Consider the following 20,277-nt stretch of genomic DNA (forward strand, 5'->3'; position numbering starts at 1 on the left):
AACTCTATAAATCATAACCCGTTCAATCCAATTCAAACTTAGTGTTTGTGGGTTTCAAATTGCATTGTTGTAAAGGATGTGGTCAAGCCATATTTGAGTGGTAGGGGGGTCTGGGTTCTGTGTAGGCGTCATGAACGATGGAAGCGCGCTCCCGATACTTCAGGTGAACGAGAGGGAAGAGGAACGGGAGACGGATCACTGTGCGTCGCATTAATTCAAAACTATTGGAGAAAAATGACTACTAGCATTGGAGCGCATGTTTTTATCACAGCTTATCTACTTTTCCTGATGGGATGCGTTGCCCAAAAAGTAAGTATGGCCACTGTAAATTTTACAGTGTAAAACGTATTGTCAAGTTTGATCTTTTCGCCCTACTTAAGAATCTGTTGCACCGAGAAGGCATTAACTCAATTCGTAAATATTTATATTGAACATTTGTTTGCGCCTTGAAAAAATAACTATAGCCACTATCCACCCAAGAAAAATAAGCGTTTAAGGAAGCTGCAGCGAGCACATTACAAGTAGGCATGGCATGCACTACACGAATCAGAGCACTTGTCTCAATTCATTTTCAGTGCTTGTCTGTTGTTTCATAACATTCCAAATCCAGAAATTACAACCGCTATCTTAATAGAAAGACGCTCACTCAAAAGATAATATTCATTCATTATGTGCTTTTTTTTCCTCTTTTTTTTTTTTTAAATGTTCGAGGATTAGTGTGCAGGGGGTCATGAAGTAAATTCACGCTGAATTGCGAAACTACATAGGAAAACGCTTTTTTCTTGAGTTTTGCTTAAGTGGCACGTTTAAATCAATTTTTATTTAGTTTAGTTTTCAAAATGTGAGATTCCATCATTTTATGAATGCTCTTCGTTGCAAATCAGTGTCAGTGCCAGCATAATTTGAATTCCAATCCTATCGGAGCATGTTGACAAAATCTAAAATTGCCAAAACTTTCATGAATTTGATTAGGATTATTGTTTTATTTCCCTACTCCATATTTGAGCAGAAGAATCCAAAGTTTTATTTGCTGAATGAAATGAAAACTGTAATGTGAACAGTTTTATGTTGTGCACACCTAATTGCTACAAGCTCCAAAACATTGCGTTTAAAAAAGATTTATCTTTGATCAACAATTGTGTAAACAGTAAGGGGTCAACTCTGAGTCACATTTATTTGTCACTGAGCCAGTTGCCACTTAAGTTGGAAGTGTTTCTAACTTGGAATCTCTAACATTTTATTTGGTTAAAACAATAAAGTAGAAATTACAATTTCTCCCACTCCATTGCATATCTTATTAATCTTACTCCTTAATTGAGTCATTTAAGCAATTGGGTCAAGTGTGCTCACAGCTATGATGCCAGACTAAGCTTTATACAGTCAATCTCATTTTGGGGGGGGGGGGGGGGGGTGAAATGTCACAAGGCATATTGTTTGTCTTTTTGAAAAAAAGTCACTTGAATTGTCATTTCAAAGAATACTCTTGTTGTCTTGAAAACTACTCAGATTTAAAACTACATTGTTTTTTTTTTTTTAGATAAAGAACTAAATATATTTGGATGGGGATCTGGCTCAAGGTGGTCACTCTGGAATTGTTATACTACTTGTTTACATTGCAAGATCACATGAGAGGTGTCAAAATGAAACAATTAATCAACAACAAATCAATTGTCAAATCTCCTCCTTTTAGTGATTGAGTAATCTCAGGAGACATTTTCAAGAAAACATTGCCCAAATCTTCAGATTTTACTTTGGAAAACAACAACTCTTTCTTATGTGATTTTACGTAACTCTGAGTTTCGATGTTATTTTTAATTAATACATAATATCTAATAAACAAAATATTTTCAATGAAAAGTAAATCAAGGAAAGTGCTTTTACACTTGAATATTAATAAAATTGCATCTGATTGTTCAATTAATGGATAAAAAAAAGTCCATTCTAAATATATATTGATAGCGATATCCCTAGATTACATTTTCAACATTTTCCTTAATTTGCCACTAAATACTTGTACGTAGGTCTTGATGATGAGACAAACATAGAGGTGTGTTTGTCTAATGGCGTACAGTTTGCTTCAAAAGTAGGTCCTTTCTGCTCCACTAGTTTGCTTTATGTGGTAGAGATTTAATGTTTGCCATGTTTACTGGTGTCGACATACCAAAGGATAAACCCTGGCAGAGATCCTTAGAGGGTTTCCATCTGTCAAGAGTCGTCCTTTCCGCTGATGGGCAATGGCGGCTCAGCAGCAGTTTTAGTTCCTGTATGTATAGGGTGCTCACTATCTTTGCAATTTTCTGCCTGAGGGGGCATGCTAAATGACGGCTTTGTCCACTGCTCCCCTTTTGTATTAAGTTGATTTTTGGAACAGCATAAACAAGCTCTGGATTTACTCAATCCCCATCAGAAAGAAACAGTGGTCACTGTCAGTTCATTTTATTTCAGGGATACGTATGTACCGATTTTATTATGATGCCTTGCAGTGGTTGTCTGAATGCTTGATTTACAATTGAGGGGGCCATTCATCCCCGGTTGAACTGAGTGAACTTTGTTTGTCATGATTCCTCCCTTGAATGAACTGAAATCAGTCTCTCACAGTTGAACATGAATAGGGCACTAAGATACCATCTCGCTTGAAAAGAGAAAGGTTTGTAACATTACTTTCTTAGTACATGATGAAGTGATCCTGGAAAGGCTATAGGACACTGAGTTGATAGCTTGTGTCATGAAGACAATAGTCGGAATTTAGAGGCAGACTTTTTTTTTTCTTTTAAACCCATCCAGGTCATTGTGAGTGCATCATATAAATCTGTTTTGTGAACACAAGTTCAGCGTTATATAGTGTTTCTATTGTCAGCAAATCTACTGACGAGGCCAACTCCAATCTTGGGTGGAAGCGACTAACAAGTGCATCCAGAGTCTGATGGATTCCCCTTTGCTACAGAGCTCCATTGTTCAAAAACTATCAAAGACACATCAATGAGCCAAAGTGTTGTACTGGGTGACATGTTGCTTCATTACCATGAGCACACATTCTCTAGATTGCTTTCACCAAACCCCACATGCAAATAGTCACTGGAGCATGAAATATGTTTTAATCTAACTACTGAAATGGACCTGCAAAATTGGACATTGTTTAAGCTCTATGTAACAATTAGTAGTGCTAGCAGTCTCACTCCATGAATTACCGACTGATGCAATACTGGACATAGTGTGTGTGTGTGTGTGTGTGAGCAAGAAACAGACTAAAATGGAAGGCTTGGGAGATAATTGAAAATATGCAAAAATGATAACAAAAGTTCACAGGTTCCCCTCCTGTAGATGGTGCTAGTGTTTGTAAACTAATGCACATTTGATAGATTTTGTATTTATAGAATTCAATGAAGAATTTAATTATAACATATGTCCTGTATCTGCAGCAAAATTCTTTTATCTATCGATTTTTTCGATCGAAAGGATAAGCCTTGGCAGAAATCCTTAGTGGACGTCCATCAAGTCATCCTTTCCACTGATAGGATCGTCCGTCCGTCCGTCCGTCCGTCCGTCCGTCCATCCATCCATCCATCCATCCATCCATCCATCCATCCATCCATTCTTTTTTTGATAATTTGATTAAAATTGGGATTGACATAAGATACAAAAACACAATTGCCTTTATTTCAACACTTTTATCAGGAGGACACAAAAGACTGAATAATGATCTGTATGATGATGATGATGTTGTAAACTTTAAGTCCACGAGAAGAGTATGGAACTACACAGTAGAGATTTTCAGTGGAGGTGTTGTTTGATACAGTAGGTTATAATCAGAGATCTGGAAGCAATTTCTTAAAATTGCTTTTAACCATGTGTGTGAATGATAACTACTCTCTACAGGGTTTCACCGGCTCATTTTCACAGCAGTAGAAGCTCCTAGAGAAAATATTTTAATAGGTTTATGCTGCAGTCATGAAAGGCAGAACCTGCATCTGCTCACTCACTCACTCACTCACTCACTCACTCACTCACTCACTCACTCACTCACTCACTCACTCACTCACTCACTCACTCACTCACTCACTCACTCACTCACTCACTCACTCACTCACTCACTCACTCACTCACTCACTCTTTCTATGTCCCTCTGTCTCCCCCGCACTTTCCCTCTCCTGAGTGGACACCGAGGGCGACTCTGGAAATGCCAGGGCTTAATTTGGTTGTTTGTATACTCCGAGCTTGACATGCCCACCTCGGGGGTCATTGACATCACAGGCGAGGTGTGTGTGTTAAAAAGGTGTTTTTGTGCTTACCACAGCTGTAAGACTTTATATATTTTCTGTCATCTCTGATATTGGCATATTGCAAGGAGATACACAAAATATTGATGTGTGGGTTAATTTACTTAAACTTCTCTAAATTTCTGGAATCATCTGATACGTCCAAATTTCTGATATAGGATCAGGTAATCAGTTCAATATATAATGACACAATTTAACATGGAAGTATTTATTGTAGAAAAAGTTTCGTTAGAAATTGACACTAAAGCACAGTTAAAACAGCTTTTGAGTAGTTTTAGCTTATTAGTCACAAATTCACTCAATGTATACATTTTCAATGTGTATAAACAGTACAACATTTTGTATTTGTTCCTGCTGAGAATCATTATGATTTATTTCTTGTAAGTTTTACTGTCAAAATGCAAATGTTTTTGGGGGTTAAAAGATAAAGAAAAGAGGTTAACAAAATTTGAAGTTAGTTGGGTGCTATGCAGTCCTGAGCAATCACTGAAGAAAAAAAACAACATGATTGATGTTCTGAACGGACTGCTGCTGCTGCTGAAGCGCTAGCCTGTGAAGCAGTGCCACTTTTCTCCTCCAGTAAACAGGCCTGGTGAGGATTCCTGCCCCCTTTTGAGAGGCCCGCCAGCCTGTTTATGAGCCAGATGAGTGTGTGTGGTTCAGCAGAAGCCAGCTCATGTTGCAAAGTTTTCACAGTGGTGTCGTCAGCTTGGGTGGTGAAAGAAAAAAAAAAAATCCCTTTTGCAGCCAAACATTTAGACTGTCAGATTGCCGACGTGTGGCTTAATCCTATTAAGTCAGAGGTCCAATACCGTATAGCCATAGTTTTGTTTGTCTTTATAATTACACCAACGCTTTTCTAATACCAGCTTTACATTCAATACACACTTTATTTTTATTGTTTTCATTTTTACCAATAGGTACATCCTTTTACGAGCCTCATTACGGACTACATGTATTTCTTCTGATTTTAATACGTAATGATCTAAAATAAAAATTTTAACACGTTGCCTCTTATCAAGCCCGCCAACGGCAAGCTCGTCCTAGGTTTCACTTAACAAGTCTGGCCTTTTCATATCATTGTTTTCAGTTGATCTCCAACTATTCCTTCCATCCATCCAGAGGAGCCAGCCGATCAATCTCACAACTGGGTCGCAATGACCTGTTGGTTCTTATATAAACTTTCAGCTTGCCTTCAACTGATTAGCATCACTTCATTAAAATATTATCGCTCACCAAAACGGCACTGCAGCCCATTGTTGTGCCATGAGAAAAGGCATCTTTGAATAATTAGCGGCCCGCCAGTAGAGAGACCTGTGATGTAACAGAACTAAGATGTTTGGCATTATAAGAATGTCCCATTTCCATTGGACACTGTTGCACTCTGGGGCCCCTTCATGTGTAGTCTACCATGCACATCCCAGTGCAGGGGACCTCCCAGCTCCCTATCACAGTGGGAGAGACAGTACATTCTCGTCATTTAAACATTTCTTTACATTTTTAGCCTCTTTAAAAGCTATACTTAGTAAAAATGAAAACTAATAGATCATCCAATTGAATAACTTACTAGAGGTTGTCTAGTTCAGCTTTAGAATGGAACCACTATACTCCTCTTCTTGACACATTGTGAATAGGTTCACCCTATTGCGCAACCTTGCTCCAAAGACTCCGAGACTCAAATCGGCTTATAGTTCAATGCAACTGGCTTTTTTGGCATGACTACATAGATTATCGATGCAATAATGGAAATTCTGAATCAAAGTGTTGCCCAGAGTATGAATTTCACAAATGAGGTAACATTGGAAGGAAATGGAAGGAAATAGCTTGCTCCCACACGACTAGGACCTGACTGTTGTATGTGCCTATACTGCACGATATTTGGAAAAATGTGCAATGTGCAATATGGTTGTTGATTGAAGCAATGCCTATCTTACTGCGATATTTAACGTCTACCTGAAGAAATTACATTTTTATTACGTAATGAAATAATTAAAATTTTCCTGCTGCAAAATAAGAATCTCAGTGTATTCTTATTCTCATTCATTGCAACTAAATTAGATATATTTTTTATATATCTATTGTATCAACCCTTTTTGGAGTTCTTGGAGGGTGTGCTGGAGAGGCAGTGAAGATGACAAAAAAAAAAGATAAATTGTGAAGTGTTGGATCTATACTCTCTTCTCACATTCAGACAAATGATTTAAATGATACTGCACTTCACAATGAAAATTATGAATGACCCTAAACACAGTGTGTAAACGATTATATGTCCAAATGTTTAACCCCCCCATACAATGGAGGTACTCTACAAAAAATAATATAATTCTCAAATAGTAAATGAGATATTAGTGTGATGAACTGAAAATGTCATTCATCATAATTGTTCAATCAAATTTATTGAGGTGGTGTATCCAAACAAAAAAACAAAAAAAAAAAACTGTTGACTACAAGTACAAACTATATATTTGCAGAGCGTAACCAAGAGTTCCTTTGGGGAAAATGTATCAATAATATCAGCTTCCTTCCCTAATTGAAGTTTTTCTCAGTCAATAACTTTAGTAATTGACGTTTGGAGGCAATTGCATTAGAGCATGACATGCTGCACTTGCACTGCCCACTCAGTAGCACTCCAGGCTTGTAGCCGGGTAACTGAGTAACTGAGGCTTAGTTGAACCCATAAAGGCTATTAGGTAAACAGTCATCCACTTAGGATACTACACATGAAGCCACAAAACTATCTCACCATCAACTGGACAGTGACAAGTGGGACAACAGTAATGTTAGTTTTGGCAGAAAAATATCATGCAGCCCTTGTGCATAAACACATGCCAAAGTCAGATCCTGTTCCCCCACTTGTAAACATGAGGAGGCTATCTTCTCGTTCACTGGGGTAAACAATGTACGGGAGCTAAGGCAGGTGGAAGTGCAGATAAAGTGTTTCACCATTCTGTTAAATTGTATCTACTGAGAGATTGTTAATTTGCCTCTCTAGATTCATAACTCGAGACTCATGTTTTCCCTTTGCCCTCTCCCACTCCCCAAAACAAATTATTTTCTCAGGTCGGTCTGATACAGTATGCCTTCATCCATCCATCCATCCATCCATCCATCCATCCATCCATCCATCCATCCATCCATCCATCCATCCATCCATCCATCCATCCATCCATCCATCCATCCATCCATCCATCCATCCATCCATCCATCCATTTTCTTTAGTCCAGTCTAAATTACACATTGTTTGTTACCTGTCTGGTCTCGGGGTTTGTCGATCTGGGTTATTCCCACGGACCAAAAGTGAGACTAACTGAAAACTCATAAACACAAAGTCTCCTACAAAGTGCTGATGTTTTTTTCCCTGGCCCAGCCACACATCTGCCTTTGCTTAGACCCCAGGTCTCCCTCCTTCCCCAACCACCTGTAAAGAATTACTCCAAGTGTGTTCAAAAAAAAAAAAAAAAGAAAAAAAAAAAAAAAAAGATCCCTCAGGTCACCCAAGCAACCCGCCCTGAGCCTTAATATAAAGGCAGAACAGTTGAATAGTTCAGTTCCAAGCTGCTTTATATTAAGGAACTATTAGACTTCAATCAAGGGTATTATTTGATGATATAACCTGGTTGCTTGTACCATCGACATTGAGAACTTAATAACACTGTGACCAATATTGAAAAAACATTAATCATCTTTAGGAGGGTAATATAGCCAACATACTTAATAAAATTGTAAATACAAACGGAGGTTGGTGAAGTTCCATTAAACAACGTCTCTTTGTGTAGATGAACAGTCAAATATTTGAGCCCAAAATAAATGATTTGTGGTATCCAAACCTTTCACGTTAACCTTGTAGATTGTTGCATATGCTTTGTTGAGAGAGAAAATGACTAGATTCAGTCTTTATGGTAAACAGTATAAAGTTTACCGTACATTTTGTTAAAACCGTTGTAGATAGAATATATAAAAACATGTCCTACCACTTAAAGGAAGCATTCTTCCTTTTACGGGAAAGCAGACAAACTTCCATATTCAAAGATCTGCAGGAAAAGAAATAGCTAAAGCAAGTCCAAAATGCTTTCTTTGAATACAAAATTGTACAGACGCCGTAAGATAAATGTGGTGCTGAGATTTTAAAGCGCTACCATCAAAAGTATTGGCATGTTTTTATGTAACAGTTTGATTTTAGTTAGCGCAATATTATTCACATTGCTTCAAATTTATTTCCAAGTTGTTGAACATAGCTTTATGCGCCTCAGAACTAGCCAACATTAGGGAAGGGTTTTGACTCTCATAATCTATTTTGCAGGTGTACTTTGACTGTGGAGCCAAGGTGGATGTGGTGGATGCACAAGGACTGATACTCTCTCCTGGCTTCCCTTACAACTACTCTTCTGGGACCCATTGTGTTTGGCAGTTTTTTGTACCTGTGGATTATCAGCTTATTCTTGAAATATTTGACTTTGACGTTTTTGAAAGCCACAAGCCCTCCCCACAATACTCAGTCATTTCTAGCTATGAGGATGATGATGGAGATGAGTTGAATTATGCCCCGAGCAGTTTGGCATTGGATGAGCCTTTATCAGAAAATAGTGATCAGATCGATCAGAGGGATGCCCCAGAGATTCAGCAGTCCTCTCAAGACAGTGAGATGGAGCCGGTGGTGGTCCACGAAGAGTCAACCAAAGTGTCAAACTCAGCCAAAAGATCTATAGATGGTTCCTATAGCCTTACATTCCCCCCTACGGCTCCTCTTCTCCATCCTGGAGCCGTGTCAAATACAGATAAGGCCATCAACACGGCCTCCTCTTCTCGTCTTGGCATGGACCTCAACCCTGGTTCCATGCCAAGCACGATTTTGCCACAATCCACTGACACGACACCTGTGAGCCCTGAGACGCAGCAGTCAGGGCTTGACGCCTGTCCCCATGATGTCCTTTATATCTCTGATCTCATCACCTTTTCCTCAAGGTTCTGTGGGTCAAACCGACCTCCTCGCAGCCAGTTGATGTTTGGCTCTAATCAGGAGATGGTGGAGGTAATCATGGAGCTCATCACAACCACTCACTGGGGTCGGGGCTTTGCTCTTCTCTTCCACTACAACAATTTGACCAAGCCAGGTGGGGAACGGGCAAGCTTTGTTTCCACATCTGCCAAGGTAGACTTTCTACTGGCTGCTGTGAGTGGAGCTGCCTTCTTCACTTTGATACTTACCAGTGTTCTCTGCGGCATATTCAGGTAATATCTGTTAACTTAGAAAACACGATAGTGACCTACCCCTTTATTTTTGTTTTTTAACAAGGCATCTCTTTTTCTTCCATGGTTGAAAGTGTGCTGGTTTAATAGTAAATCCTCAGCCTAGCACATACACAAATGTGTAATGTTGACTCAGCTGGAAGTCCCAGTTCGTGATGTGGTGATTAGTTCGGTTTGGCAGCAACAGTGCGGCTCTCTTGATGTGAAGCTTTCTCACCATAATCAGTGCGGCATTCAAGGTACAGCACCTGGCCTCAATTCCTGCACTCAAAACAGGCCGCCTGAAACTGAATGGGCGGGGAACTGAGGTGAAAAATGCACAACACGGAGAAAGAAAATTGGGTTTGGTGCCAGTAGCATTGTCATATAGTCAAGGGGTATAATTTACTAGCTTGTCCATCGCAAGACACAATAGGCAAGGCAAGTTTAGTTGTAGAGCACGTACAAGACAAAGTGCCTTACATAAAACATTTAAAGCATTAGAGAAAAGAAAAACAAATTATGAAGACATACGCTCGTAATAAAATCGTTTAAAAAGAGATCAACATGATTAAAAATGATATACAAATTGTGGGAGCTAAGTGGTTTGTAATACTATTACTAGTTTGAAGAAGATGTTTTTTTTTCCCTTCTGAGCCAGAGCAAGGAGAGTGTAGAGTTAGGTCAGCAAAGGCCTAAAAGCCATGCTTTGTTTCATTTAACTCGTCTGTAGTGCCTGGCAATTGGATGTACATATGTGCCCATGCTACATAAGCTGATATATGGGACATTATAGCTGGCAAACTGCTCAGGGAGAAGCCACCACCAGTGCAACAGTGCGCTGAAATCACCATATAATCATCATATGATACATTGTGATATTCTTGGTGTTGTGGAGGTAAAATTTAAATATTTGCCGAGGTTTATATTTCTAAAAGTGTTGTATAGTGATATCTGTTTTCAACTTACTTAATTCATCTTTAAACTATTATGAGAAATGATTAACATAATGAGAGTCTTCACATATCATTGATTTTCCAACAACGATAGTTCCAGGTAATGTGAGCAAATTTGTTCTTTCTGAAGTGAATATTAAACTGGCAGCCCTTTGCAATAATCAGTATGCATTAGTCGGCTCTCATGATCACCAGCCTTGGATCATTCAGAAGCTTCAGAACGCCTTCCCTAAATAGAAGGTGGTATGTGTCAATCGTTTTCGGTGGCATTTCAAAATTGTTTCCACGGATGAAAGAGTTTTCCCGTCTCTCTTTCCCCCCCGCACTAATCTGGTGGTTGCGATACACCGGCGTTTCACATGTTCTTTTTACGGCTCCATCCATCCATCTTCTGTATGGCATTTCCTCAGTTCAGCTTATCTCAGCTGATTTTTGGCAAGTGGCAGGGTACACGCTGAACTGGCCGACAGCCAATCACAGATGTGCTATCAGCCACTGCAATTTGCGTCAAATTTGATCAATTACATTCTGCATGCTAAATCAAGCAATTATACTCCTTCCACAACACGCAACACCCCATCAGTTTGTGTGCCAAGACAAGTTTGCATCCTTTTTGAGCACTTCAGTAAATCAGGGCTAGTGTGTTTAATCTGCCAGGTAACTCCTCAGGTTCAAACTATTTATGATGAGGAAATTAAAAGCACATGTTCAATAAAATGAAACCACAATCAACAGTAACAAGCCAAATTATTTGAAAGGCAGGAAATGCATGTTAATGAAAGCACACGAGCAGCCTCCGTGAAAGCCTTTTCCTCTTGAAGTGTTTCTTATTATTTTAAACGACTTCCTACAAATCAGTAGAAGATGATGAGAGCGGCAAGGTCTTGACTGTTGCAAAGTGGTGCTGAGATTAACGCCCAAGGCCCCTTCTGGTAAGAAAACAGCCAAAGGTGGGAAAGAGTCGCAGCAGGCGTTCCCCTCAGTTGACCGGTGTTTGGTAATGGACTCATTCAGCTGTAAGAGCAATTTTTAATAAGAGGGTACTTGTTCAAATATTTCAGCATGCTTCATTTGCTCATTTGAGAGTTAAGAAAGGGATGAAAACGCAACTGAAAATGGGTGAATAGATGGGCAGTTATGTTGACAATGTTATCGAAAATACCCCATTAGTTAGTAGTTGCCATAGATGTCACCTAGTCTAAGTGTAATCAAATTAGACGTGTACTGTATCTACTGTTAATAGTGAAAATGGTGTAGGAATCTCATTTTACCAATTGCTTCAATGAAACCGCCGTAAATCCGATTATATACACAAAACAAAGACGCTCGAAACGTTTTGAAAAAAAAAAAAAAGAAGTTGTTTTTACTTACAGGCCCAAACTCTGTCTGAAAAGAGAGAGCTCCTGCACATCCACCAGCACTGAGGTACATCCACAACACGACACTTTTTTTCTGTTGTTTCCTCGCTTTACTAATGTCAATTGAATTCAGCCAAAACAAAACCGTATTTGTCTAACAGGGAATAAACTGAGTGGTCGTGGCACATTTTTTTTAATGCTCTCACTTGCTCAAACATGCATTGAATATTCAAAAGCAAAAAAAGTACTTTCAAAGGGTTACTATGTTGTGTTGAGCAACTCACCATACAGAAACCCTAAAGCATTGTTGCCAGTTTTGCGGTTTCAGCTTGACCTGCCGTGTTGTGCTGTAGGTGCCAGAGGCAGTTCAGAACATTAGGGTGGAGGTAAGTGAGCTACAACCGATGGCTGAGAGTCATCCCAACCAGGAGTTGATCGGGGATCAGGCAAACAAGTACAGCCCACCGCACACAGGTGAGAACAACCAGTGTGACCTATGACCACCAAATTGTCCTTAAGTGTGAGTCTGAATGGTTGTTTGGCGCCATGAGTTCTCCAATTTGCTAATGATCAGTTGAGGGGGCACAACAGCGACCCTAATGCTTGACCATTAAATACAGTAGCGTCTTTGTGGTTTATTCAATTGAATACAGTTTGAAAAGGATTTGAAAGGGATAAAAAAAATCCTTCTTTGTACATGCTATATTATATTGTATTTCTGCATGATATTTAACTCTTTCCTCAGTGAGTGTTGGTGGTGACACTTCCCAGAATAGAGAATTGGACATTTCCTCCAATGGTTTGGCCGAGCTTGATATTGGTCCAGATGAGGTGTTCATCATATCATCAGCACCGAGCCCAAATAGTCCATCCTTCTCCCCACGCACAGTAAGACCTGCTTTCATGGCAGTATGGCTTTTAGACATAGCGTGAAAAACACTGACACATTATCTGAATTCTGATTGGTTATTTGCAGCCTTAACTTTGAATCACATATTTCCGATCTTGATGAAGTGAGTATCCATTTAGTCATAGTTTCCTTCAGGGGGCCATTGTGACTATCGATCCAAATAGATGTATGAACGTCTAATATTATATACAGCAGGGGTCCCCAAGTTAGGTCCTCGACAGCCCCTATCCACACTGTTTTAGGTGAAGCCCTACTACAGCACATGATCAGCTCATAAGCAAGCTTTGGAAAAAGTGTGTTGCAGTCGGGATGCATCTAAAACAAGCTGGATAGGAGCTCTTGAGGACTTGGGCATCCCTGATATATACAGTATAGTCTACGCAACAAACTGATGAATAACTAGTTTTGAAATCAGAGACTAGTGAAAACTGTTAATTGATAATAAGATAAATTATACTTAAGTTATATAAGTTATACTTCTTCCTACTCCTTTTCAGACATGTGAATGTGACTTATGGTTCTTTTGCGGTTATATCTTTATTGCTACGCTTGTAGTTTGTGTGTATGGATGTGTGCATGTGTATGTGTATATGTATATATATGCATATGTATATTTTTATATGTATATATATATGTATATGTAGATATGTCTGTATGTGTATTTATGTATATGCATGTATTTTGTCATGTCTTTTTATTGTGTACAATAAGCTTATTCTTTTTTCACATGTTTTTTCACATGTTTGAAATAAATAAACAAAACGAAACGAAGATAAATGGTAATGAAACTTGCTCGCAGCATCTTTATTAGTGAAGACAATTTGTAATTTTAGTCTTGACACATAGTCAATGCAGAATTTGTCTTGGCAGGCCAAATATAATTACACTGTGGGCCAAATGTGGCCCGCGGGGCAGAGTTTGACATCCCTGGTCTTGGGCGAGCTGGCACCTATGCCAGTTTACTTTGCAATCTGATTCTCGGCCTGGCTCTGTGGAATAAAGGGACAGTTTGTAGAATTTTGCGCCATCTAGTGGTTCACTAATAAATGCAACAACCTAAGTTTGAAGCACTACGATGCCACAAAGAGACTACACGCCATAAGCCTACCACAATCGCTTCAGCAGAGGTGCAAGCAAAATGTCATCACAAACATTCTACACAGCGTCCCTCGAAAGGCATGTTCATGTTTGTGGCTCTGTATTGACCCAGCGCTTATATTTAGGCCCCCATCCCACTGAGCGGCAAACATTTACGAGTGCGAAGGTAGCAAATGTTGCCTTTGTCAGGATTCGTTCAAGGTCGTTCGCCACTTTCCATGATCAAAATGTCCCAGCGAAAAGAAAAAAACACTAAAACTGTTAGCAAGCGTTTGGCAAACATTTGCGACCTTGAAAAAACGCTGATATGAACGAGCATTTTGCTACCTTTGCCAACAGTGGCAAATGATCGCCCCCTCAGTGGGGTAGGGGTTAAAGACTCACACAATGGTACTGGCTTACATGTGCCTAAACTTATTAAAAAAAACCTCTGCAGCCCTCAATGAGAAAACACTGTCATTATATGGTGAGGAAAACGTGCTTGCTTTTGTGTTCTCCTGGAATAAGCGTTGGCATAAACAGTTCTGGCAGCTTTTTTGAAGGACTGGCAAGCTTTTCTGCCGCCTGGGCTAATGGAGTATTATCTACAGAGCCAGATTCCCAGCAGCAGTTGTGTGTGTGTGTGCGTGTGTTTGTGTGTGCGTGTATTGCCTGCATGCTTTGGCACACAGTGTGTGGTCTGTCTGTGTGTGTCCTCGATGTAGACGCCCCTGAATATAATATAAAGTTGCACTGGTTAACGGTGGCAAGGAGGTGACAAATTGGACTTTCTCGACGGCGTATCTGTCCTTTTTATCAAGCCAAGAATTAATGTATGGAACCATGTTTTTTCTTTGAAAACATGTTGCATGTTACCAACACATTCCATCGATTGCCCTTAATTCAACAGAGATCTTCCATGTCTTACCCCTTTCCCTCCCATATTTCTCACGCAAACTCCGGTCTGAGGCTGATTTGTCACCTGGGGTATCGAACCTAAAAGTACTCATTGTGTTCTGGGTGCTTTGGTGACCAGAGGAACACTTTATTTAAACCCCCAGCTAATTCTTGTCTAGACAAAGCTAGCTGTTAGTGACTCTGTGGGAAGGATTATTCTGGACTTGTTCTCCCATTGATGGGTGCAACCCCTAAAACCTTCACCCTCCCCGGAATAATAGCAGCTGACCGATCACGAAGGATAATGTAGCATGCACACGTCCAGCCTGTCAATCATAATTAGACTTTGAAAATAAAGCTGAATTGAATAATTAATAGCTTCAAAATCATTTCAACAGTAAACTAGATTGTTGGATTGTTTAGCATCACACGTTCATCATGGAAATTGAAGTGGATATATCACATCTGTATGCAAGGTATTCACTCGGCCAAGTTATTGCACTTGTAGGATATAAAATAAGTAGCAAATTCTACCCATTTCAAGCAGTGGCCATTTTGCCACTTTCAGTTGACTGAAAATGACAGAGTACATACATACATACGTACGTACGTACGTACGTACATACATACATACATACACACATGCACACATGCACACATGCACACATGCACACATGCACACATGCACACATGCACACATACATACATATATACAGGCACACATGCACATATGAACACATGAACATATATACATGCACACATGCATACATATATAAATATATACATGCACACATACATACAAATATACATGCACATATACATACAAATATACATGCACATATACATACATTTAGTATATCATGTATCTTCATACAGTATTAGAAATAAAAGTCTCAATTCACAAATGTTTTTCCAAACGGGTCAGAAGGTAAATAAAACACAAGTGTAATTGAAACCCAATGTACGGAAATGACTCAGCAAAGTTGAACTGTTTCTGTTAAACGCAGCAATTGAAAGAGTTCAAGGCACCTTCTGTTCATTTGACATTTTTAAAAGGCTTAATAAATAATGAATCTGACTGTGAGCCAAACATACTCAGTTGGCCGTCTTTTTCACTGAGCATGCCAAGCAAATTGGTGCACTTCCTTCTCAATAATCCATTCATATAATACAGAGTACAAAACAGCCTGTACGGAGAAGTGAAGGTCTAAGGACGAAGTGAGTCAGGTTAGTGATAGTTGGATTGGCAATTGTTATAGTTTCAAAAAAGATCAGTGCAGTCACTTCTTTCTGATCTTAATGTCCAACCTCGTTACTAGAGATGGGTGCTTCCTTCAATCACAAGTCTTTTGCACGGTACAGGTCATTGACCATTGTAGCTGCAGTTGAATGTTTGGGCATAATGCCACTGCAAATATTTGTGCTACATAATGAAATCTTTCACCCCTTGTTTTGTGTCTTGTATTGTGCTGCCCAAACAACTGCTGCAAGGTAGCAAAAATTCCACTTGGCTCTTGTAATTTCAACTTCAAACATGAAAATGGATGGATGGATGGATGGATGGATGGATGGATGGATGGATGGATGGATGGATGGATGGATGGATGGATGGATGGATGGATGGATGGATGGAAATGATGGCTCTAAACGTTAACATTAGCTTTTTGTTGCTTTGTGTGCATGCAAGTAAATGGCTAAATTGCTAGTTTTCCTATTCTCATTCCAACTGATATTTGACTTAGTTCTTGATGTGTTTCACTTCATTTTGTCACAAATACACAATCAATTGCTCCTTGGACAACTTTCCTACCTGCATTGTGTATATATTACTCACGTGACATTTTGCTGTCTTAGCAAAGAGAGCGGTTCCTGAGGCACAGTGACACTGGTCCCAGTCCCCCACCTGACTCTACCTCTTCACCTTCTGGTCCTACCATCAATGCAAGTGGTAGCTGTGCCAGACCAAGAGCGTGGAGCGTACGCACCTTTCAGGAATTCCTCCCTCCAATGCCGCAACTCCATAAGAAGTGGTGCAGCTGGAACTCTACCAGTCCCTTTACCAAACTGATAAACAGCGTCAGTACCAGAACCATTGCTGTGTTTTTACATACGACATACTACTCTTGTCTCTTACAATTCCAGGCACCTCCCAGTTTGGGGTCTGACAACAGGAAGGTTTTCTCAGATGTTCACCTAGCGACCAAGACTGACACGAGTACCATCTCTGACTCGTCCATCAGCAATGCTTCCTATCCACTTGCTCAGGGGGCCCAGAGGCAGCGGCGCCTGAACTCGGCGAGCAACCTATGGCGTTCCCGCTTCGCAGGGCCTTACTTTGGTCTGCTCTCTGGGACGGCGGACCCTACCAGCAAGATCAATCTCAATTCCACCCAGAGCTCCCACCCAGAGCCCAACTCTGTCTCTTCTTCCTGCATCCAGGCTGCCATTGAGAGCAACCAGGCAACAAAAAGGCGTGATTTCACAGGGGAGAGCGATCACATAAATGTACCAGTGTTTGCCATCTCTGAGGAAGAGGACCGGCAACCTCTGGTCTCAGCTGAGCACCTGGGCCAAACCACTGGCACCACCATTCAGAATGGACTGGTTCAGGGAACATTTGATAGCAGAAGACCTGCCGGTGTCACCTACAGCCTCAGCCCTCAGAATGAGAGGGTCAGGCTGGAGTGGCGGCCATGGGGGAGTCAAGTGTCGGGTGGGGTTTGTCCATTCCCTTCCAATACACCTGCCACCATGACAGAACCAAACACCATCAATGACTGCCAGTTGCCACACAGCCAGCCTGCTGTGTTGTGCAGTGTGGCCAACCACATGTGACCTTCAAAATGCTGAAAAGACTGTGAAGCATTCCTGAACCATCGTTTGTATGTTACCTACTTTAATGGAAGAAATCAACTTTTGCAAATTGATTGCTACCTTATGGAATATATTGTTTTTTTCTGAATGCTGCTCACTAGATGCTAAAGTCCTTATTGCTGAGGTTTAAAAAAAAGAAAAGCTTGTGACGCAGAAAAACGTGTTTCTGAAAACCCCAACTTTTAGGACCACTTTTAAAAGCAGATTCCTGTCAGTTTTATGCATTTTGATTAATTATTACACCCATCACACTTCAATAGCTGTCAATAACTCATTCAGTGTGGATTTTGTATTATGTAAAATCATCGTCATAAAAGTCTTAGTCTTCCCCCTCCCCAATCCTCATTTCCCAAAAATGTTCCACAAAGAATAGGACATGCATTTATTGCTCGCAAACATAGTGTATACTTTTACTGGATTATAAAAGGGAAATCAAAATACTGTAAAATATATGCACATCAGTAGACAAATCTTGTGGAAAATATAGCAATCACTATAGTATTTATAAAACTTTCACATGTGAAATGAGTATGAAATTTTAATAAAGGCTGTTATTCTCATGTGGAAATGTTTGGTGATAGTGTGCATTGAAGACATATTGCAAATATGACAGGAACAAGTCAGTTTGTCAGTATTTTTTTTTTTTAATTCTATGTTATGAAGACAAATTAGAATCATCTGAAAAACAATCTGAGCTATGCCAATACAGTACAACACAAGGGAATGATGCTAAATAGTTGTCTTGTATTCTACCAGCATCTAACTGGGGCTTCATGGCAAAGTAAAATCCAAATATTTATATTATATCAAATATTAAAGTTACTGAGACTCTTTTGTTGTTATTGAGTGAAGGCATCTAAAATGCCCGTCCAGTCGAGTCATTCCTGCGCGCTGCTATGAGGTACAGTGAGCAATGGCTCTTCCATCCAGCTACAGTAGGTAAAAAACTTTCTACACTGTGAGTAAACATTTTCGCTAGTTAACAATATACCTCCCGCTTTGGGGCAACTGCAAAATACCACTCCAAAGCCTCTTTAATACCAATTCCTGATTGGAGCGGCTTGGTTCTCTTTGTTGGCTTAGAGCAGTGCACAAAACCAAATTGTGAATCAGTCACCTAGGCCAGTGCTTCTCAAATAGTGGGGAGGCGCGGTGCTATTCCTGGGGGGGCGCGTGTGACCCTGGGGAACAGGCTTTTTTTTTGGCAGTACTAGAATAAAGTGTAACTGCGCGTTTACTACAGCAGGGGGCAGTGGCGCTCTCATTGTTACTTCTGTCACGTTTGCGACAGTGCAACATTTTACGACTTACAAGACAAGTTAGGATAGTCACGGTGGGGAGGGGGGGCGCGAATAGTTTTCTTCTTGCTAGGGGGGGGCGTAACAGAAAATAATTGAGAAGCACTGGTTTAAATAAAGGTTAACCTAAAAAAAAAAAAAAAAAAGTGAACCCTGAACTTTGAACCCGCGGTGACCCCGTGGTGACCCCGTGGCCCCGCGGTGACCCCGTGGTGACCCCGTGGTGACCCCTGGGTGACCTTTGAATCCTGAACTTTCAACTCTAGTTAAAAATCGAAAATGTGCACATGACCCCGTGAACTTTGAACCGACCTTTGACCCCTGGGTGAACTTTGAACCATAAACTTTGACCTTTGACCCCTAGCTAATTACGTTTTTTTTTTTTTTTTTAAACCGGCATAGCAGAACGATCCATGGTCTTCAGATGCCGCGCTGTCGCCATCTCCTGGTCAGTTAGTGAAATGCTTTTGCTGATGTTTTTTTTTCTCTCAATTAAAACAAATCAATTAGCCAGTTGGTTTTCTTTATTTAATATCTATTATCAGACAAAACCAAATTGTGAATCAGTCACCTAGGCTATAGCAGAACAAACAATCCATGGTCTTCAGATGCCACGCTGTCGCCATCTCCTGGTCAGCTAGTGAAATGCTTTTGCTGTTTTTTTCCCCTCTCAATTAAAACAAATCAATCAGCCAGTTGGCTTTCTTTATTTAATATCTGATATCAGACAAAACCAGATTGTGAATCAGTCACCTAGGCTATAGCAGAACAAACAATCCATGGTCTTCAGATGCCACGCTGTCGCCATCTCCTGGTCAGCTAGTGAAATGCTTTTGCTGTTTTTTTTCCCTCTCAATTAAAACAAATCAATCAGCCAGTTGGTTTTCTTTATTTAATCTCTGATATCAGACAAAACCAAATTGTGAATCAGTCACCTAGGCCAGTGCTTCTCAAATAGTGGGGGGGCGCGGTGCTATTCCTGGGGGGGCGCGTGTGACCCTGGGGAACAGGCTTTTTTTTTGGCAGTACTAGAATAAAGTGTAACTGCGCGTTTACTACAGCAGGGGGCAGTGGCGCTCTCATTGTTACTTCTGTCACGTTTGCGACAGTGCAACATTTTACGACTTACAAGACAAGTTAGGATAGTCACGGTGGGGAGGGGGGGGCGCGAATAGTTGTCTTCTTGCTAGGGGGGGGCGTAACAGAAAATAATTGAGAAGCACTGGCTTAGAGTGCCAGATCACCGGTGGGGAATAATTAAAACTCAGCCCTTCTGTCGGGGGATCGACTGGACTCGTGCAGAGGGTCTGAGTTGCTATGGAATGCTCGAATGAACCATACACCATGACTAAGGGGGTAAAAGAAAAACAAAACTAAACCTTAACGCCTTAACTAATTTAAATC

The 20,277-nt window shown here is 40.3% G+C and overlaps 1 protein-coding gene across 2 annotated transcripts; it reads left to right on the forward strand.

Moving 5' to 3' along the window:
• The first annotated feature begins 109 nt into the window (after positions 1–109).
• Positions 110–18,143, forward strand: si:dkey-112e17.1 (uncharacterized). 2 transcript variants are annotated; one of them, XM_061278054.1, is made up of 7 exons: positions 110–309; positions 8,578–9,506; positions 11,833–11,884; positions 12,171–12,291; positions 12,563–12,705; positions 16,556–16,777; positions 16,844–18,143. In XM_061278054.1, exons 1-7 carry the CDS (start codon positions 235–237, stop codon positions 17,534–17,536), a joined length of 2,235 nt encoding a protein of 744 aa, XP_061134038.1. In that variant the 5' UTR covers positions 110–234; the 3' UTR covers positions 17,537–18,143. The 2 variants fall into 2 exon arrangements, with proteins under 2 accessions (XP_061134038.1, XP_061134039.1); XM_061278055.1 differs by lacking the exon at positions 110–309 and having other exon boundaries at positions 8,841–9,153; positions 9,240–9,506.
• The last annotated feature ends 2,134 nt before the right edge of the window (positions 18,144–20,277 follow it).

This window comes from Syngnathus typhle, linkage group LG5, assembly GCF_033458585.1.
Source record: "Syngnathus typhle isolate RoL2023-S1 ecotype Sweden linkage group LG5, RoL_Styp_1.0, whole genome shotgun sequence".
Classification (NCBI taxonomy): Eukaryota; Metazoa; Chordata; class Actinopteri; order Syngnathiformes; family Syngnathidae; genus Syngnathus; species Syngnathus typhle.

Coding starts and splice junctions, on each gene's coding strand:
- si:dkey-112e17.1 (XM_061278054.1), top strand. CDS start 235: ATGACTACTAGCATTGGAGCGCATGTTTTTATCACAGCTTATCTACTT. Junction 310..8,577: donor TGGGATGCGTTGCCCAAAAA/GTAAGTATGGCC, acceptor TCTATTTTGCAG/GTGTACTTTGACTGTGGAGC. Junction 9,507..11,832: donor GTTCTCTGCGGCATATTCAG/GTAATATCTGTT, acceptor TTTTACTTACAG/GCCCAAACTCTGTCTGAAAA.